The 23,166-nt window shown below is 40.5% G+C and overlaps 1 protein-coding gene across 1 annotated transcript in view; it reads left to right on the top strand.

The window, feature by feature from the left end:
* DYNC1I1 (dynein cytoplasmic 1 intermediate chain 1) overlaps positions 1-23,166 on the top strand; it is a 1,862,117-nt gene that overhangs the window by 415,369 nt on the left and 1,423,582 nt on the right. The window contains exon 7 of the mRNA XM_086941928.1: positions 1,786-1,901. Coding sequence (XP_086798054.1) covers positions 1,786-1,901 — 116 coding nt within the window. The remainder of the gene's footprint in view (positions 1-1,785; positions 1,902-23,166) is intronic.

Raw genomic sequence — 23,166 nt, 5'->3', positions numbered from 1 at the left:
TGTTCTGTTAGTTTGCATTCACTCCTTCCTTTCTGGTAATTTATCGGTAGGTTCATGTGTACTTCTGCATCCCTACAGCCTGGTGTTTCCAGTATGGGACCTACTCATACATTTCTCCCTTTTTCATTGCTTGAAGTTTCTGACTCATGTGCAGTCCTCTGAGTTGGGGGTCTCTTGGCTGTGCCTCAGCCCTTAGCTCTTCACGGGGGATATGACTCTCCTTGATGGTGTTGTCTTAGGGTAATTTGTTTTTACTCTTCTGTTCTAAACTACTTGTCCTTCACTGTTATTAGACTGTGGTTGCAGGCTTCTTTCGTCTTCTGTAACATTTTGCATATGTTTTTCTGTCTCCAGGGAAAATGTCTTATTTACTTGCAAGGTTGCTTTGCAGTAGCTGTGCTCTGCTCTTCCTTTTTATGACTTTTGGCACACAGTGCCTGGCACTTCCCCGAATGGTGCTGTTCCTCACCGTTCGCTCTTTCCTTTCTGTTTATCTGATTTTTCGCACACTGTTCCCATATTCTCACAGTTTTTGTTTGTGATGGCTCAGCGTTGAGGCGCGGAAAAGTTCTCCAAAGAAAACTGATGTCAGAGCGCCGGGGTGGGGCTCATATGACCTCGCTGATGTCACGCCCACGGACGACGTCAGGGCGGAGTCACGTGGTACCACCCCCGGCACGCAGGGATGTTGTGGCAAAGGAAATTTTCCGGGTCCAGTCTCACGCCTGGGGATGATTCTACATTAAGGAATCTGCAGCTAGAATCGTCTCTACCAGATACATTGTCACCGAAGGTAAGTAACTTGTACTACAATCTCTTAAAGGCATGTAAACATGTTTTTCTAATTAACTGCAAACCTGCTGAACTCTTGGTTCTGCTTTCTGGTGAACGTTAACCTACATTGCATCTTTATGAAAACAAGGCATGTACTGCTTTTTAATCACATATCATTTTGCAGTGCTCTCTGCTAATGTCTGCGGTAGCGAGGTTTCCTCGCGTTTTAGTTACTGCTTAACACCTGGTATCACTGAACCGCATTGCAAGCAACTCGCAATATCCTTTCTTGTAACCGGAGATGACACGGTGATATTAGGTGTTTTTAATCTGTCCTGAGGTTTCAAACTTCGATATGGTGCTTTTTTATCCCCACATAAATTCCTTCACTTTTACCTGGTTGAAATTCATGCAGGGGAAACTGACAGTTGCAATAATTACTGCAATTTGTACTTGAATCCAGGGCCGTAGCCTGGAGCAAGACTTTAAAGAGGACACGGAAAAAGGACCTATATCATTTGTGTCAAATCTATTCCTCAGCTGCAGGGTATACTATTGGCATCTACCTTTAAAACACTAAGAGAGAATTTGAATTTTGAGGAGTTCAAAAAATGTAACAGATGGGCAGATGTGGCAGCAACATGGCCAGGCAAGAGTTGCTAGTGTCAAGCCACATTTCACCAAAAAAGCCCATGCTGGCCACGGTTAAGTGTCTAATCCAAATGTGACAGCCCAATGTATGTCTAGGAAGGCAAAATCATTGCCCCATTTTTTAGGATATTCACTTTATTTAACATGTACATTCAATTAAATAAGTCATTTGTATTGTCACTGGGTATTCTGATAATTTGACATAAATCTGACCTTCCTGAACCTACATTAACCATCCTTTTTAAAGTAAAGTTGAAGTGTAGGTTCTTGGGGGGAAGCCAGAGTAAACTGTAAATGCTATTTTGTGGGAGTATAATGGTACAGCTTAAAAAATTAAGCAGTTGTCTGTTTTTTCTCCAGACGCAGGGTACAGAAACTCGGAATTTCAAAAGTTGTCCAGGTAGATTTCTTGCCACGAGAAGTGGTGGCCTACTCCAAGGAGACACAGACACCAGTAACTACTCACCAAATTGAAGGTAAAAGTGATATTGTAAAATTGTTAAGATGTGTTTGTCTACTGGTGTGTTTTGCACTAGAAACGTTTTTGTTGAATAATTCCAGGGGACCATTGTGTCAACTCAGTGATTTGCAGGCCTTCTGATGCAAAAGCAAGAAGTATTTTGAGAGGATTACCTTCGAGGAAATAGATTGTAAACATTTTGAAACATATTTTTATTGAGCTAAAATAACTCAACTGTGAGTATCTACACACATTTGTCTGATGAGATAATGTATGCAGAACAGTGTATGATTAGATGCATGCACTGCTTACTGAGAATACGGCTGTGACTCACAGGTTGTTCACTGTCTATGTTAGGACCTCCCATAATGTTCAAAGTTGTAAAACAAGATGGTGGCCAAATGTATTTTTCTATATATCAAAAATGTAAGCCTGTGATTATATTTCGGAAGCGCTGTGTTGCACCTTTAATATAAATTAAGCTAGGCATATTTATATAGCTCACAATCTGCCTCTAACTAGTATGACTATGCAGTGCTATCAGCTCTGTGCCGTGGTGTCCTGATTTCGATTATCCTGATGCAGACTGGAGTATGGTTGGGTTTATGCGCCGTGACATCATTTTTGTATTTGCAGTTGTGTTTCTGTTTACAAAAGATGTGTTTTTAGGGATTGTTTGGCCGGAGATGTTAGATCTTGTCTGTATTATTTGTCTTGTTCATTGCACAGCATGTTGTTAACAAGAAATTATAGTGGTGGAAGTGACAACGGTTGGTATCCTTCTTTCGGATTTTTATGTTCTTGTTCTGTTGTGAGGAGAGTGATTACACTGTTGACATATTTCTTTTATATTTACCTGACTCACTAGTGTACTTATTAACAATCATCTAATATTCTGCTTTGCTCTAGAAGTATTTCTTCCAACACCTTTATTAGCACACTAGACTTTACTTAGAACACCTAGGACATCATTAAACTGACAATACAGCTCATGTTGTGCAGAATAAGGAACTTTTATTCCTTTAAATGTAGTTTTACCTAGGAGAATTTCAGTTTGAGCTGAACGAAACTGTATCTTCTAGTTCTTCTTAATTAGGATACATAAAATAAAGTTATAGTCTTCAAAAGGCCTATTTTTCTTGTATTTACCTTTTTCATATCTGAATTATGAGTCACTGTAATTTATTGGCATGTGATTGGTCTGGTCATATGTTTTCAGTTTGAGGCAAATGGCAGTTCACAGAAAAAACATTGCTTTTGGCGCAATGTACAATGTACTAAAGTAGCACGACTTGGGTTAAATCTTAACAGCAAGTTCAAACTGTTGCAAGAAAGGGGCCAGGTTGCGACATTGTCTGATATACATATTCTTAATGTGTGCTCTACCCTAAAGCTCACATATTGCATGTTTGGTCCCTGTGCTGTTGTCTACCTGTAAAAATGTGTTCCTGGAAAGTGTACCTCGAGTACAAATCCTACATTAGACACTTCTGTCTGGCCGTCGCTTCATTGCCATTTTTAGTACGAGTGCTGCTAACAATGTTCTCCCCACCCGAAATGCGAAATCTGGTGCTGTGGTTCTTTCTGCGCTTTGCGCAGCACTTCGTTGCCTCAAAGATAGTTTATTTGGTCAAAAGTATTAGTGGAGAAGTGTGGCTCAATGATTAGAGCGGCAGACCCTGGTGCAGAGGTATAGCCCGGGACCAGGGTTCAATTCCCCGCCTCGACTTGTCTTGGGCTCAAAAATTCTACGGACCCGGTGCCTATTCCAATCATGGGTCCCACTCTGCAACTCTGGGCAATAGCTTGCTTAATCTCCACAACGGCCCCCACAACGTTAAGGATGCCTGGCCTCCACCTTGGGGGTACCCAGGAGTGGACGCCTCACAGGGAAAGCCAGGATGCGTTCCACAGCGCTATTCGTACAAGCGCCTTGAGACCCTTGCGGGTGAGTAGTGCGCTATACAAGTATCAATTTACATTTTTACATTTACATGTATTAATCGTGCTTGTTTGTTTTACCTTTGATCAAGCCCTCCTCTTACATGAAGACCACTTCTCCCATCTTCCATATGAATGGATAAGAAAAACTGTCTTTCTTTGAAGTTGTAGACCATCCAAGGCCCAGTCCTGAGTTTAAAGGTCGCTCTTTACATGGCTCATTACTACTGCTGTTGTCAGCTCTTCTTCTCTGGTTTTCAAAGACACCAGAGACCCTTCTGCTCTGTTTATTATTTTACCCTTCATTAAAAACTTTTTGTAAATTGTGCACTGGAGTTAATGGTTGGCATTTAAAGTAGGTAATAACAAGGCTAATTGGTTTTTTAACCCCTTGCGTGCACGTGACGGCCATGAGCCGTCACGGTGGGCGTGTGCAGAGGACGGCCCCTGGCTGTCCGATTCCAGCCCACTCTCTATTTCCCTGGCACCGCGGCAGAATCTGCGCCGTGGTCAAGGATTTAAACTACCAAGTCAATTTTCAGAACTGTATTTATACTTAGGTTGATCATAATCCATGTGTTTTGTGAAGCAAGAGTGCAAAAGCTGTGGTAATTATGCAGAATTTGGGGCCCGATGTAGGTCGGTCGGTAACGGCCGAAAATCGGTATTTTCGGCCGTTACCGATCGGTATACATGATTTGACATGTAGGTGCACTATTTTACCGAATCGGTAACTTTACCGATTCGGTAAAGTTACCGATTCTGTAAAATACAGAATCGGTAACTTTACCGATTCGGTAAAGTTACCGAATCGGTAAAATACCGATTCGGTAGTTTTACCGATTCGGAGCCACCCATATGTAGGTGGGACTCTTCAGAGTCCCAGGAGCCTTAACGAATCGGTATTTTACCATCAAATCCTATTTGATGGTAAAATAACGATTCCGGTGTGCATGCACATGTGTGCATGCACACCTATGCCATGTGACAGGCAGACCTGCCCTTAGGGCAGGTATGCCTGCCACATGGCACCCGTGCCTGTTTTGGGGGTGCCAGAGGGTGTCAAAGTGACACCCCCTGCACCCTTGAGAAATTCGGTATTTACCGATTCGGTAAATACCGAATCGGTAATGTCCATTCATTCCTATGGGCTTCAAAGCCCATAGGAATGAATGGGCATTACCGATTCGGTATTTACCGAATCGGTAAATACCGAATTCATCCGATTCGGTATTCCAGCACATCTGGAATACCTACATATCGGACCCATTGATTTACCGATTTTAAATTACCGAATCGGTAAAATTCGGTAATTTAAAATCGGTAAATCAATTTTACCTACATCGGGCCCTTAGTGTGGTTCATAAAACGTCAAACCATTTAATTCACATCTAGTTAACGTCTACAAGGCAAAACCAATTATGTTTGGTGTACTGGCCTGTGTCTTGTGGAGATAAACTCTTGGGGCTAAACACTCCTATCGAGTACATTTGTTTGAATCTGAAAAATGGCTGCAAGTTATTGCATGCCATTCTGTGCTGCTTGCAAGTACCACAAGCTCACTGTTTCTAATTTGACAGGTTTTAATCCTAATGTGAAAGCTTACATGGGTATGTCCATAACCTGTAAAGTTTGGAAATTTAGTGCCTGATTACGATCTCGGTGGATCGGATAAACCATGAAAAATGTGACGTATTTCCTGTCCACTATATTATAATTCCATTATATCCTATAGAACTAATAATATGGCAATCAGGATATCCATCATGTTTATGAAGGAGTATCCCATCCACCAAGATCGTAATCAGACCCTTAGATATTAGTCTAAGTCTACATGATAGGTCAATGTTGAGTTCTCTGTTCAAAGCTGTTACTCAAAATATTTATATGATTGGAATATCGAACAAAATAAAGAGGATTTAGTGCTTAAAATCTAATCTGAACATTATCTTAAGAACTGGGAACCTGTTAATTATCAGAGAAACTTTGCCAAGATATTTGGGGGGAGAAGTGTGGCGCAGTGACCAGAGTGGCTGACTCCAGAGCGTAGGGCTCACAGTTCGCTCGCTGGCGGCAGCTTAGCTCAACATCATGTGACTCTAGGCAATAGCTCACTTAATCTTCCCGATCGCCCCCAGCTCCTGGATCCCCTATTAGGGTGATAAGTTTGTACTTTACAAATGTGGAATCAAGATTTCATTTTGAAATTTAAGGTAGTTATGTCTAGCTGTTTTGACTTAATACTCTTCCATTCTTGAAGGAATATATGTTTCTAGCAGAGGTTAACTTAATCAGAAACAAACTGTGTAGGTGGGGGGCTGACAGCTCCAGTTAGACAATTTTTTCTATTTACACGGTGGTGAGTAATTCCAGAGTTTCCATTAAGTAAATGCATGATTTATAATTAGAAATTCTTTTTATTTAAACGGTTTTGTATGCATCTCCGAGCACTCAGGAGAAGGGTAGAAGAAGAGAAATTCTATAAATACCACCTGGAACAAATACATGGACAACCGGAAGTCTGAGGTGTAGAAGGGAAAGCAAATGATGTCATGAAAGATGGTCAAGGCTTGATAAGGATCCCACATTGTAAGGGCCAATCCTGGGCATGTGGATGATCATTTGGCAGGTCTTGATGGTAGGTGCTTATAGTCTTAGAATAAGAAGACAATGAAATGTTGACACTGTGGCAACACAGCCATAAGGTGAGTAGAGAAATATGTGCTCATACTTCTCCTGAACTTTAAGAAGTTATCCTCAATTGTCAAGGGGAGCTGGATTGTTTTCTATTCTGTGGATCCCCTGGACAAGCAGATATCGGTCTCTAAAACCTTTGAGTTTGGTTATGCAGATGACTTTCAGCTTCAGAACAGATGTAGAGTGCCTTGATTGTAGGTAAGACTGTAAGACTTAGTTTGTGTAGCCTTGAGTGTAGCCCTGGAGAAACTTGTGGACTGTAAGCCAAAGTTTATTTTTAAAAGTGACGCCTTATTTGGGAGCCAGCACAATGATTTAAGGGTGGGTATGATACCTATATAGTGTTTATGCCAAGAAATAGTCAGTCAGTGTGATTATGAGCCTTTTGCAGAAGCTTATGGAGTGTATAGGTATGTCCGCACTTCGAACGCATTGACCCGGGAGAAACGAAGAGAACAGGACGTCGTCAGACGGCAATCTTAACGAGGCCATAGAGCAACCTCTATCATTTCTCGTTTCAGAAATACTTAGACACTGAGTGCATTGACACTATCTCCCGGGTGACCTAAATAAGCGCATTACGCTAGTAAAGCTAATTTATTCCACTTGTTTATTGTATCTAATGCTGGTCTTGGGCCCCTCCGGGTCGGAATTATCACCGGAAGAGCGACCTCTTGGTCCAAGCACAACCATTCAGAGCCCTGAAGATTCGCGAGATGCGATGAAACACGTGTCGGCTGGTTGTTCACAAGCTGTAATATATTAAACAAGGAGACCAAGACTGTTTTGTCAATATACGTCCATTTATTTGTACCAACTGTTTATTACCTTGTATTTTATGGTTGTTTCTCTGCACTTTATTGTAAAATTGCTTATGGTCACATTCTGACCTTCGTACACTTACCGAGTGTGTGCATAGGGTATGTCTTTTTTTGTGTATAGGTATGTCACCCAGAGAAGCGTTTACTACGGTAATCGTGGTGAGAGGATTTTGCCAGTCGGGCCATGGGTGCCAAGACAAGCACTTTAGAAGACCTTGCTTCTCGTGGGAACAATATTGGAGTTCTCATCTGAAAAGAATATTGTTTTCCCCTTCGCCCAACCCACTCCCTCCACAGCAAACAGTGACTGACTCCGGCATTGTGTCAAATGCAGTATTCCAGATATTACCAGCTGAAACACACCAGACTGATATCGTGCATTGACTTTTGTGTAGTATTTTGAGACTGTGAAATTCCCTTCCGTCCTAGTGAATCTCCCAAGCATGAGTGAGGCAAGGAAATAATGCCAACATGTCTTAACATGAGTAAGTATATGGCACTGATTTTTAATGTAGCACCAGGTTTGGAAATAAATTGACGAGGCCATCACTTTGTGCTATTTGAGAGAATATTTTGATGTCATGGATTCTATTATGTCTGTAAGTATGGTCAGCCATATTTTCTATATTCAATTTGAAAAAGCAGTCATAAAAGCACAGTATAAATAATTAAAAACTGTATAAAATCTTTTGTCACTACATAGGCTATCCAGAGGCTACAAATTCATATATAAGCATAAAGAAGCCCCTTCTGAAAATCTAGATGGATATCAACATATATTACAGTTATCTAAGAATAGCAAAATAAGAAACATCTAATGATAAGACACAGTTGGTCGTTAGTGATCTGTAAGGAGGCTCATCCTAATAGAACCTAACAAATACAACTACATATTAGGGTCTGCTATGTTGGTAGGAAATAAAGGGGGCCACCTAGATTGGTTAATCTAATCATAATCTGTAAGAATTGTGTTTGATGGATAAACGATTACATCTCAGGGATAGCATTAGGCATATTTGCCTCAATAAAGCAGTGCATTACCATTCTCCTCTCACGAGGGGCAGCATGGAGGAGGTTGTTGTAGGGTCAGTTGCCTCCCCTATCACTAGTTCACTCTGCTGATACCTACTTAAACAGGTAACTCCCTTGGTTGATCTTGACCTAGCGGTGTCTTTTTAGTTTCACTTCTTTAGAAGAGAAAACAGGTACACTTGAATGCTTTATTGCCATAGTAGGGAGTTTTGACCCCTTAAAACACTGCGCTTATACTCCCCACACCTTAATTTCAAGGGGATAACCACCACACATACTCACTAAGCAAACATTACTATGCTTTTAAACAGGTACAAAGTGCAGAACAACAAGCAATCAAAAAGCCAGTAGGTAGGGTGTTTGGCTTTGGCAATTCTTGTCATGTTCGGACAAGATTTTTTTAAAAACTTTGTTTGGGAAGTAGCCTCTGCATCATCAATCTAAACAAAAACTATGGCTAACAGCAATTTACATGGTCTCAAAAAAGTAGGAATTAGTGTAGTGGTTCCTGGCATCAAAGTAACTCTGGGCGTAGGACTACGCTACGCTCGCGGAGCGTGCGTAGTTTGCGCTACTACATGTTATGCAAATTTGCATGTAGCACTCTGCAAAAACGCATAGCGGGCATTTTTGGCTTGCTCGCGGTCCTCAACGTCAAGTTGGCGAGTGAGCAAAATCAACATCCCGGCGCAACTTTTTTCTCGTTCGCGATCAGCAACATCAAGTTGCCGATCGCAAGCGTGGAAAATATACCTCCCAGCGAGATTCTAAACGCGGGGAGGTCAGGATTCTCATTGCGAGTAGTCTCGTATCCTCACGACCGCTCGTGATGAGAAGCTACCAGTCCTCGTTGAGAAAGCTGCCACTCGAGTACAAATCTACTCAAGTGGCAGAAAACGACCGCTTGCAATGTGCAAGATGCTGTTTGCAATGATTGCACAGTGCGGACAAGAATACAGCACTGTGCAATCCGTGCGAACATCAGTTTCCCTACCTCACTACGCAGTTTGCGTAGCTACACGTAGCTTGCGTAGTGCGAAGTGCACTTTGTGTAGCTATGCGTATCGCTACTACGCAATCTACGCCCAGTGTTAGACTAAAGGGAGCACATTTATGTGGGACTGTGGTCCTCTTTGATTTACAACATGCTGCCATTTCACAAGAAGTCAGCCAATGTTAATAACACAACAGACTAATGATTGATTTCTTGCTGGAACCCTCTTTAGGGGCCATATGTATCAAGCCTTTTTCGATTCGCAAAGGCCGGAATTCGGCGAATTCCGGCCTTTGCGAATCGCAAAAGGCTGTTTTGCATTTTTTGATATGTAATAAAAAATCGCATCATAAGGAATCGCATAAATTTGCGATTCCTTATTTTGCTATAGCATTTAAGGAATCGCAATTTTGCGATTCCTTAATTGCTATGTATGAAGCATTTTTCTATAGCGAATTAAGCTTAAGAAATTGCAACTTTCAATTGGTGGTAATTTGCGATTTCTTGTAAAAATGCACAAATTGGCATTTTTGAATGTGGCATGTGACGCACATACTTGCCCATAGGGCATGTATGTGCGTCATATGCACACACATGCTGATTTCAGGGGTGGAGCAGGGTGTCCTTGAGACACCCCTGCACCCTTGAAATCAATCTCATTTTGCGATTAGCAAATTGCGAATCGCAAAATGAAATGCATTTCACAATCATTCCTATGGGCCTCCTGGCACTTAGGAATGAATGGGAAATTATTCTTTATTTGCGAAATCGCAACTTGCGATTTCGCAAATAAGGAAGATTAAGGAATTGCAAAAAAAGGCGATTTTTTTCATACATACCGTTTTGCGATTTCTAAATAGCGATTCCTTAAAAATTGCTATTTAGAAATCACAAAACTGAACTATGATACATATGGCCCTAAGTAACTAAGCTGTACGCAATGTTTTAGTAAAATCAAATGGTATTGGCTAAGAACAGAATTTTTTTTATTAAGAGAATCGATTTAGCGCAGGCACTCACATGGTGTAAAGCAACATAAAAGATTGCATTGACTTGCAATTAGAAAGGTGCACTGGCGCTGAGCAAAATTTCTAGCGGCGCACAAACACTCGTTCTATACAAAACCTAGGCGGCAGGCTTTGGCATTGACGTCATGTTTTAATCTGCAGGACTAATCACCTGAGCAAAGGAAGCTATTTAGTGCTGTTATGTTAGGAAAGTGTAGCATTGTACGAAATTTGTCACTGCAAAAAAAAAAAAAAAAAAATCATGTAACTCTGTACGTCCCAGCTGTGTTGTGTGCCTTGCATGATTGTAGATTTATTGGTATTGTGCAGGATTACTCTATATGATTTCTGGAGACAGCCAGCACTAGGAACAGAAATATCTGTTCTCGATTGTTCATTGCTGTAATGTCGTGGCAGTGATGAATCTGTCCGGCTGTAAAGTGTTATTGACATAACGGAATGACGGGTGCTGATCCGTTCCCTCATAGACTGGCAGAATCCTCCCATCCATGTATCTGCAGAAATTTGCCCTTATTGTTTTGTTCATAAGATGGTTATTTTTCGCAGAACAAAGAAACCAGAGGACCAGCACTCAAAAGATTCGGCAATTAGTCAATCGAGTGTCAAATTTTTTGCGCAGTTGAGGTCGATTTTTTTGATGCAGAAAAAAAGTGCAGTTACAAGCCGTTGATTGGTGATAAAGGAAGGAAACTGGGGCATCATGGGAAATTGATTTTTCTGAGTTTTTGTTTTTAACTTTATTAACTATTTTACTGGCCTAATTAATAGAATAAAGAATTATACGTTATTGTCCATTTCTGTATTATTTATACATCTACAACTATTTTTCAAGTGTTTAGCCCAACATAATCTTGCACGCTTTCATTTCTGTCAGCGCGTTCCGTTTGCGTAAAAATTTTTATGAAAATTGCCCCATGATTTAAGGCTTCCATGATGTTTTGACACGTGAGTTTGATTTGGGTGCTAATGGAACAATATTTTATATAAGTTTGTTTTCCTACGTGCTTTTTTCTGCAGTTTGCGTTAGTAATATCCACGAACAATTATCCTAGCAAATACATTATAGATTTAAGGCCTTTGTGTCACAACATCAATAATGTTATGTCCTAGAAAATTGGGAAAACTACATTGGAAGCAAAGTATTTATTAGGTCTACCTCACAGGACAAAGCATTGTCTGACAATATGCATGACATATAGCAGTGTATTTGTACGGAATATTCACATGTGCGTACAATCTATTTCTCCAGCATTATGCTTTTTATTAGTAAAGAACTTTCATGTGTTACAGCTTGCTTTGACATTTATGTGCAAATGCTGCCCTCTAGAGGCTATAGGTGTAATGTACAACTGTTGTGAATAAGTAATTCTTTCTGTACCTTTCAGTGCACCACTATAAACAGCATTTGAGTTCGCGACGTTAAGTGGTGTAAATCACGAACATTCTAAAGATGTTGGGGTCCCTGGGCCAAACATATTTTTGAGGCCCCTGTTCACTTTATGGTATTGTCCCAAGATTAACATCGACCTCTAAATGAGGACTCTGCTGCGGCTATATATATCATTTGTATATACACTGCGGGTCTGAATAGTTACATACTGTTTTTGCATTATACCCTCAATTACTAGTGTACGCCTTTAGCCATTTTCCATTATGCATCTCATGTACCTTTAGTTTAATGCACAAAGCATAACTGGCTGATCGCAGTGCTTGTGAAATACTAATTTGACGTATAATGAAAAATTGGCAATGCTGCTTTGTAATCCGATGAGATCTGCATTAGTGCCCACGGCTAAGACACCACTAGATGTATCTGCCACTGGCCAACGATTATTTCGAACCAGAACCATTTGTACAAATAACTAAAGGACTCGTGTACTCCCATTAAGAAGAAATAAAGTGGCACACAAGGTCTTTCGACCCAAGACCCTCCAGAGAATGCCTCCCAAATAGAGATGAAAGAGGTTTCTTCACCTCATGACTGACGCTCACCGGGAGTAGCCACATGATAACTAATAATACCCTAGTGATTATTATTAATTAGGTGTACTAAATATCTCCGTTTGTGAGTTTCCCACTAATTATGAGGAATGGCACACAGATGTTGGTGGTTTATGCACAAAAATCCCTGTGACCCTGTAATTAGCAAACATTCCCCCCGCCTCGTGAATTTAGTCAGGTTTCTTCGCCCAAAAGTGACGTGGAGAAAATTGCGAGGGTGTTCACCTCTTACATTATTCTCAGCATCACTTATAATTCCTATTTGTGCGGTGAGGTGAGTCACCACATATATTGCAATGCACGGGACGTCTCATAATGAGGACCTAGGAGTCCTGGTCTTAGTACATTGACTGCCGTGGCAAGTGGTATTGAGATATGAGCAGTGATGTACTACTTAATGGTTATTGTACATATCTAGTCTGAAGGCCAGGAGAAGAATTATAGTTGCAAAAATCTGGGCCATTTACGTTTTACATAAACAAATCTACCTGACATCTTTGACCCCAACATAAATTAGTTTGGTCTCTACAGAATAGAGCAAATACCCGAGGCAACATGTCACCAAGACTGATCATCCCCTTCTACAAGAAGAAATGCATCTGTGACCTCCCTCTTTACATGCATTAAAACATTGAAATTCCCATCCACCAATGACAAGACAAATCCATGACCACCTTTAATTCAGGATGGTAGTACAATTATTTCTTCCCCTAGAGGTGATGTGGGGTCCGAACAACCCACCAACCAACATTTATAGCCAACTGCTATCACGAGAAGGTCATGGATGCAACAGAACTGAGGATCATACCCATCCTAGAATAGGAACAAATCTCCCACAAATATAGTAGACCCAAGCAAAACCCTCTCTCCTTGAATACGCTCAAGGTATAGTAGGATTTATGCAGCAATACTAAATAAACAGGGGCTGCTAAACATGCACAGCATCAAAACACTCCGCAAGAAGGCCACACTGGATCCCAACACCCTTCCTTCCAACCATAACGTTGACTTATAAGATTTGAAACTCCCTCTTGTTTGTGCTCAACTGTCTGCCAAGGCACAGTCGAGGATAACACGATAAGAGCACAAACGTTTTCATCAGGTGCAAACTCAGTGCTATCATAGGTCACACTACGAAGCAATACCCTTTCATTCAGTCACACCCAGCACAGTAGTGTATTATTCACACCCAATGTTGTTGATTCCAACTCAGTCGTTAGAAATTCTTTGTAAATGCATACACTATAGACTAGAATATAATGACATACACTACAATGACAGTATATCCTATGTCCAGTATCCAGTGCCAACAAACCCACATGTTAAAGATTCAGGTTCTTTTATATAGCAACTCTTTTATTTTGCCCAGGTAATGTAACCCAGAATGCTACCTGTGGTAGATGCCATCAGTTAATAAACTGCTCCAAGGATTACAAGTAGCTTTCGAAAAAAGGGGCTTTCTGTGAATACCTTACCTGCGAATACTTCATACAAGTGCTACACACTCTTGCCTTCAAATATAAATGGTTGTCAACTAATTTATCGATAATATCTACCTACAATATTATCGCATCCAGTACAAAACCTAGTACAATATTGTCAAGGCAAGTATATTCTTATTGTTGCCTCCACATTTATAATGATCTTTACTTACTTTGAGATATAGTGATTAATTTGATGGAGAGGATGCAATATAACACATGCAATATCTTTTTTTTCTCTTTTCTGTTCAAAATATTTTATTGATTTTAGGATAAAGGAATAGACCAAACAAAAAGAACACCGAAAGGGTACATAGAAATTTACAGTATTTCATAAATATAATCCATTATACCTAAGCATAACAAAATTAAAAATAAAAAGGGGGGGACAGCAGCTAGTTTAGCAAGTATATTCTAACAGAGCTACATATTAAAATCTACCAGACTTTACTTATTACATAATATAAAACATTAACGATATAACGCTATATAATTGTCAACTGGTTTCCAAAATAACTGGTAAGTAGATGTGTTGTGAACACCCAGCATATTCAAATCCGCTCCTTTTCTGGTAAAAATTATCCATGACCACATCATATGAAGTGAAAAAAATGAAGCGTTTTTCTAATTGGCAGTAATTAATTTAGAGCGGCAGATAGTAAAAAGTCAAAGAGCGTGTTGTTAGAATGTGACAGTTTTTTTGAAAGTAAATGTTTTTTTACAAATCAACGCCAGGACGCCCCTTTGCTGGGGCATCTGTGCGCTCAATAAATCCGGGTAACATAACATAACATAACAGTTTATCCAATAAATGAATTATTTTTATAATAGCATCCCAAACCTCATTAAAACATTTAAAGACAGTATTACATTTGAAAAGCATGGTTTAACGAACCTGGAACCAATTTACAGTGCCAACAATCAGGCGAAATTAATAGTTTTGAATTATACATTTTTAGCGGAGTCCATAAACATTTGAATAGTATGAAAGAATTAGTTTGATATAAGGACACTGATAACCATCCAGGACACTATTTAACCATATTTTTCTCCATATGTCTTGAGAAAGATAGATTGAGTTCATTATTCCAAAAAGAAGAAATACAATCAATGTTCATTTTGTCAAAATTATTCAGTTAATTATAGTACAGTGACACAGCATGTGAGGAAGTAGCTGTTGTTGGAATATACTTCTCTAAATCCAACACATTTTCCATAGAAAAATTGCTGCAAAATGAATAAAGAATAACATTATATAAACATTTGAATTTACAAATATCTGATGTAAGTAAGACACATTTTTGTTGCAGTTCTCCAAAAGAAAGTATAATTACAATATATATCTTTTTTTAAATTAAAAATAGCTGCTTTTATCCAAGATTACCTAAATTGTATATTTTGATTACGTTTAATAACAGGACTATACCATAAGAATATATTTAAGGTATGAGAAATAGGTGTTTGAAAGTGAGAATTTAAATCCTGCAATATTAATTTTGTAGATTTTAGTATTGCAGATCTTGATATTCAAGAGTTAGAAGAGGACATGGTAATTAACGTAGGCAACGTAAAAGGTGAAATCAAACTTTTTTCAATGAGAAGCCATGAAGGTGTTTTGTTAAACTTTTTATTAGTGAACCAAAAGGAGTTTTGTTTTAAAATAAACACTTTATGATAGTTTAAAAAAATCCCGTAAACCAAAACCACCATTACATATTGCAATTTTAATTTTTTTTATAGCTTATACGGGGTGTTATAATATTCCAAATGAATTTCGATATTTGAGTGTCTAAAGATTTATAAAACTTAAGTGGAATGTGAGTATGTATCATAGATAACAGATCAAATATTTTTGGAGCAATAACCATTTTAACAGAGCCCATTTCCTCCACTAGTGTAAATGTAAAGCAGATCATTTATGAATTTTGTCATTAATATGGTTAAGAATATATTCACAGTTCAATGTAATCAATTGTTAAATGATATGAGAGAATAGGATACCAAGATATTTAAGTTTGTCCTTTAGCCATATTCTATCGTAATTGGGGAGCATATCAGAAGGACAAAGCACATTTAAGGGGAAAAGTTCAGTCTTGTTAGTATTTAGAGTATACCCGGAAATCTGGGAATATGTTTGGATTAGAATTAATAGGGGAGGAATGGAAGAATCAGGATTACTAATATATAATATTATTTTAGTTTAAGCTGACGTTTTTACAGTAACATCATTTATAGTAATACCTTTTATTTCTATGCAATGTCTGATGGCAATAAGTAAAGTTTCAATAGCAAGGAGAAAGAGTAAAGATGACAAGGGACAATCTTGATGAGTGCCTCTAAAAAGAAAAACAATTTTAGAAAATTGACCATAGATGATGATGAAAAAGCTTTATTCGATTTCACAGAACATAAAATCATAAAAGCAACAAATTAATTTCTCTGACAATCAATTGTTCAATGAACTACATTAAAAACACTAGATGTGTGTATTTTAAAAACTGATTAAACTTTTCCTTTTCCTCAAAATGCGTTTTAAAAAACCTGTCATAATACCAACACAATATACATCATTTAAAGATAATAAAAACAATAGTGCCGGGCGACATTGTCGCCAGGTACCTTGTTTTTTTAAGAGTGGTTCGATCCATCTAGACCTTTCAACAGCGTAAAATGTACAAAAATATATCACATGGAGCGTAGATTGATCTGACGTATTATCGCATGGGCACTTACAGAGCGTTCTGGACCAATCGTTCACATTGGGAAATGTAATTAGTCGAAAAAAGACATCAAATCTAAATCTTGTCAGTAGATATCTATCAAAGCCCTCCAGACACCAAATTAAATAAGGCTGAATTGTAAACGAGGCTAGGGTGAGTTGATGTTGCAGTACAGTTTTTTTATTTAGTTCAACTCCTAGCCTTAGTGTTTCTAGATGGTTCCAGCAGAGCAGCTTTAAATCCTTCCTCGTTATGTTACTAGGGGATTCTGGATGATAAAAAAACTCGGGTCTCCCCAGGTCATTTGTGAACTTACAAATATAGGACAGCCATGGTATCCTAATGGCCTTATCCATACCCAAGGAATCATTAATGATATCTCTATTTAATACAAGGTCGTGCGAAGTCCAAGCTCTATGCCATAGCAATAGAGGTTGCATACGGATCAGGTCGCTGACGTACCGAATGCCCAACTCAGAATGACAGTTAAAAACAGATGAGCTTTGAGGAATGGCAAAAATAAATCTTAAAAAAGCATTTTCTACCTTTTGAATAGGTGAAGACTCGTGGATTCCCCAGACGCCTGCCCCGTAAATGGCTGTATTTATGCACTTAGCCTGGTAAATATTTAACAGGATTTCAGGTGGTCTTTTCCCCATTTTTTGGCAAATATCATAAGTGCAGCCGTTGCTCATTTAGACATCAGCGACCTACTTCTGATGGCTGGACAACAAGAACCTGTTTCTTCTAATACGATACCCAGGTAAGAGAAAGTTTTTGTTGGCGCAATTTTCTCTTTCCCAGCGAACAGAGAACAATCTCTGTTCTTTCGTCTTCCACAGGTCATAACAAATGTTTTCGTTACATTGAGTTTCAGGCCCCTGTTATCCATAACATTTATATATGTATCTAGTGCCGTTTGTAGGCCTATTTGGGTTCTTGCCATTATCACGGCATCATCGGCATACAGGAGCGACACTATCTGTTCGTGTTTTATCTGCGGAAAATCACGGACCTTGGCCACCAGTTCTTTTTCCAGATCGTTGGTATATAAGGTAAAAAGAAAAGGGACGAGTACACAGCCTTGCCTTACTCCTTGCTTCAGGTAAAATGGCTTAGTGCGTTCTCCATTGACGGCAAATCTCACTTTGGCCCTTGTGCCTGCGTAGAGTTGTCTTCAAAAAGATATTAACCAGACCCCCCAGGTTATAGCGGCATGGATTCGCAAATTTAGCGGCACAAAAATGGAAATTTAGCAGCACAAATATGGAAATTTAGCGGCAATTTTGCGGCATTTTATTTGGCCATTTTTCCTACAACAAACACAGATATCTTAGCTTTTTTAGTTATTTAACAACATGAAGCTATGTATATTTGGTTTAATTACAATGTAGACACTTTGTTTCCCTCGAAAAGCATGTACTGAGAGTGCTGGTGCGGGGAGGGACACCCTGTGCTGGTGCTGTGGGTAAAAGCAGAGAGCAGTCTCCTCCTGAGTGGGCACTTCATTGGGTGAAGACTTATTGTTGAGTTCTGCCCTCAGTGTGGGGCTCTAGGTGGTTCACGAGGAAGCTTTCTTCCTGCTGCAGCGCCGTTAGCTCTCTTCTGGGGATGACTCGATGTGCAGGGTTGCAAATTATGGTGCTGGGGCTCAGCCTAGTGAAGCCTTGAGCGGAGGGCTTTGCTCTAGCTCTCTCACCTATTTTGGATCAGTTCACACAGGGGCACTGCCAGCCATGCTGTCTTGTGCTTTGTACAGTGTTGCATAGGCCTTTTATGCTGTACATACTTTTCCCCGGGGCTGGTGTTGTGAAAAGACATGTCCAATATCTCTTGCTATTGTTCAGATGCCACCATGCACTCAGGCCGGGGCAGCTCTTTGGGGTTTGCAGGTGCCGTTGCTGGCTGGGGCTTACTGTCCATGCGTGTTGGCTACCTTTATCCCCTTCAGCCGGTCTGGATGGGAGTTCACCATGCCTCGTGGAATCCTTGCTGAACTTTCGACCATTGGGAATCACTTGGGCTTCATTCCAGTCCATGTTTTGCTCACTTTGCCCAAGGTAGGGATCAGCCACATTCAAGTTAGTCTTGTTCCTGCTTCAGTAGAAATTGTCGAGCCCAAACGGGCCAAATGGTGACATGTCCCTGTGCACTGGAAGGCCCTTTGCAAAGGTTGACTGGGCATCTTGTAGATGTTTATTGTTGTAGTTCGGTGTTAAATTAGAACTGACAAAGTGAAATGTTTCCCCAGATAATATTACCATGTGTGAAGATGGCAAAAATTAAGTAATACTATCACAGAATGTGCCGCATTACACAGCTTAATTTGCCTTTTCTTGCTACATAATTTAGCTAGCACTGACACATAACTGGGTCCACCTCTGCCTCATAATTCCCGTAGCCCTGGCTACCGGTAAATACGTTGCCACACTTAAAACATGCTGTTGGTGTCTCTGCACTGTGCTGGCACTGTTAGCAAGGATAGCTGCAGTTATTGAGCACGCCACACGGTGGTGCTGTAAGATATAATGTTGATAGTTCCTTCGTCTTCAGCATTTTGGTAATTCAATAACTAACTGTTGGAGTTTCCACATGTCCGCAATTTAATACAGGACTCTGTCCGTTAGCATGTATATCACATGCAAACATTTTCATATTTCACTTTCAATGCTCTTGCACATGCCCTATGCCGATGTTGTAATATATGATGTTGACATTTACAGTGTACGCAGCATATTGGCCCTGAAAGTATAGATTCCGGTATTTACCATGGACTCCCCTAGCTGGCACCGCAGTCGGATGACGATAGCTCACGTGCACACCGTATTTTGGCACTGGAAATTGTGACTCTAATAGTTAACATGCATGTAGCAAGCAGCATTGCATAAGTAGTAAAATTAATACGTGGAGGGGCCAGGTAGCTCCTCCCTTCCGCAGTCTAGTCTTGATTCCACCTAATGCCTTGCCCCAAGGAAGCAGTGTCCCCAAAACCACCGCAAGCCCCTGACACCTGCCAGAGCCGAGGATAACAGGTGGGGGCGTGAAAAACAAAACCTCATTAACGAGTGAAAGGTCTTTTAATGACCTGTTAAGTACTCGGGTGCGGCTGGCAGCCATCTGAAAACTGACTGTGTGTGTCCCGGGAAGCTGCTGCTGACACACACGAGTGGGGGCGGCGGCGCGCACAGCCAATAAAAGGCATTGTTTGAAATATCGCGGCCAATATGGTTATTATCGCGGCCATCGCGGTAATCTGCCGATTTCGCGATTTTTTTGTGAATCGCGATAAACTGGAGGGTCTGATTAACACCTCATCCACCTTCATATCTGTTAAAATCTGCCATAGTCGGCTATGAATTACACAGTCGAAAGCAGCGCTTAAATCAACAAACGCTGCATACAATTTGCCATATTTTGCCTGCGTATATTTTCCTAATAGCATGGAAAAATTAAAAACCTGCTCTAAGTATCCCAACCCTCCCTGAACCCGTATTGTACCGGAGATAATATATTTACATCTTCCGCCCATTGCTGGAGGCGATTCAATATAACCCTGCCCGTGACTTTCATAAAGGAGTCTAAAAGGAATATTAGGCGATAGCAAGAGGGGTTTTCCCGATGCCCTTTTTTGCATATAGGGATGATTACTGAGTTGAACCAGGTTTTAATAAAACCCAATTCACAGCTTGCCTCAAGCACTCAAGTAAGTAGTGGGGACCATAATTCAATCGAGTGCTTAAATAGATCAATCGGGATGCCATCCGGGCCCGGAGCTTTACCTCCCTTACTTTGTTTGATGGCTTCTGTAATTTCTTTATTACTGATGATTATATTAATTTGAACACATTTTTCTGGGCCCTCATGGGTTGGCATCCCCATGTCTACGATTTTATTAATCCCTCCAGGATTATAGACTTCTGCAAAGAAGTCTATCCAAGAGTCTCCTGTTATCGCCACCTCACTTCTCGACATACCCCCTGGGCTAAAAAAAGGTGCCTTAACTGCTCCCCAAAAAGAGGAACTGTCCCTTTTTAACGAGGCCTCGTTTTTAATTTTGCGCTTGCAGGTCTTTCTTGCTATGTTATATTCCTTCCTGCATCTTTTTACTTCTTCATGATTTCTCGTGGTGTTATGCAGGGCCCTTTTCATTTGTAAGTGAGCCTTTGTACAGGCCGAATCAAACCAGCTATTTTTACAAGTTTTAAAATCTCTATTGGGGCGCTGTAAATGTTCTTGTATTATCTTAGTAATGTCAGCAAAGGAGTCTAGAATGTCTGAGTGTGGAACCTCCTCCTGCAGACACTTTGTAATCAGTATTATCGCCTCCTTTATTATTTTCATATTGGTGACCTCTGGGTTGCTCTGCGCCCATCTAACGGCATATCCGTTTTGCCTGCCCAGTGCGCATCCTTTGGTCCAGGCTAATCTTTCTACCAGTGAGCATTCCTTATTAAGCATGGGCGGAAAATCTGTTCCGCTTGCGGATTTTGCGGATTTTCGGTAAATTCGCAATCTGCGAGATTCGCGAATTTCCCGCAAAATCCACGAGCGGAACGGATCGGGTCAAAAGTTCAAGCTTACTTTTTGTAACTATTTTAGAATGGCGCCGGCAAGCTGCCAGAGCCTCTAAAATAGTTACAAAAGTCAGCTTCAACAGGAAGCACTAATAGATAAAATAAAGCAGGTGCTAGAGTTGAAGCTCAAATTCAGTTATACAATCATTAATCACCCCAAACTTGGGGTGATTAATGACTGTGTAACTTAATTTGACCTTCAACTCGAGCACCTGCTTTACTTCATCTATTAGTGCTTCCTGTTGAAGCTGACTTATGGCTGAGGGCAGAAGGGCACAAAGTGGGACAGAGGGCACGAGTTAGGCAGAGGGCAGAAGGGCACAGAAACCAGTGGGGCAGAGGGCAAAAGGGCACAAACAAGAGTGGGGCAGAGGGCAGAAAGGCACAAAAACAAGTGGTACAGAGGGCAGAAGGGCATAAAAAACGAGAGGGAGGCAGTGATGAACCAGGCAAAAAAAAAAAGGCGAACACGCAAAGCGCCCCGCAAACGTGCAAAAATAAAAAATCCGTAAATTCGCACGAACTCGCAAATTTTGCGGATTGCGAATTCACAAATCCGTGGATCGCGAATTCGCAAAATTCGCCCATACTTATTCCTTATCCTCGGGGAGTAAAATGCTAAAACTAAGTGGGAGATGATCACTAATTCCTATCGTATGAGTTACAAAGTCAGCTATCCAGGATGCGTGACTATTAGAGATAGCAGTAAAGTCAATCAGGGTACTATGGCCTCTCCCCACAAAAGTGGGACTAAAATCTACAGTAGGTGAGCATAACATATTGACAAAACCCAGGTTGTAGTTTGGCCATCACCTCATTAAAAGAGTCGCCCCCATGGTGATGGGCGAAATGGGGTTGGTGGTCGGTATCATCTACCTCATGGTCGCCACATCCACTCAGGAACTGTTGGCAGAGGTTGTGATTAAAATCACCGCCCCATATGAGAATGGAATCCCTCCCTGAATTATCAATCATGCTCTTAACATCCTCGTTGAGGGCACGCACCATATCACCTACTTGGCCCTTTTCTAAATTATTATACATGTTAATAATTATTAACTCAACCTTAGAAGACGCTTTCATAGCAATAATTTGATAGTGACTACACATCCTCACCTTTTTAGTTATTACTGCCCCCATAAGATTTGTAACATAGACACAAAGCCCCCCTTTATGCCTCCCATGACTAGAATGGCCTGCTGAAACATGATATGTTTTAAAACCATCAATATGAATTTCCTCCAGGGACCATGTTTCTTGCAGACATAAAATGTCTATATTTTTATTAAAATCTACCCAGATTGAGTTATCTATCTTGGAGCGAAGCCCCGATATATTCCAGAATGTAACCCTCGCCCGTCCCTTAGAACATATGCCTTGAATTCCATGGGAATCCGTTAAATCCAGCTGATTGCCTGGGCTAACTACCATAGTGTGTTCTAGGTTGGGTGGCTGTTTATCACTGGGAATATCCCCGATAACCTGGGTGGGAAGTCAATCGACTCCTTCCATCCCGCACAGCATAGAAAAACAGTCAAGGGTGGGGATACTAAAACCAAGGTGGGCAGTACTAGGGCCGCAAGGGGCACGAGAACTTGGAGAATAATCCAAAATTGATTGTGGATAAAAATTGCTTAAGTTGTGCGTTGCAATTACGTCCTTGCCTAGCACGGTGTACCAATCGTTGATATATCTCACAGCACCACGGTCCCTAAAATTGACCAGGATGATGTCCCCTCTTATGTCCTTTGGTCTCTTCCCCACCCATCCCAATCTACTTACATTGAGGATTTCACCATTAAAACTTGGCGGCAATGGTCTATTTTTGCACAACCATTAAATTACTTTATTTTTTAGCTGTTGATAATCCTCAACTTTTCCCTCCGTTAATTCTGGCACCCCAGTTAAGACCACTACATAGGGTACTGCCTCAGGGGGCAGATCTATCCTATCTTGATCTTTTCTGCTACTCTATTTAGGGGAGAACCCTAA

Source organism: Lissotriton vulgaris, chromosome 10 (assembly GCF_964263255.1).
Source record: "Lissotriton vulgaris chromosome 10, aLisVul1.2, whole genome shotgun sequence".
Classification (NCBI taxonomy): Eukaryota; Metazoa; Chordata; class Amphibia; order Caudata; family Salamandridae; genus Lissotriton; species Lissotriton vulgaris.
The sequence above is the reverse complement of the archived record's forward strand: the minus strand, read 5'-3'. Positions and strand labels throughout refer to the sequence as shown.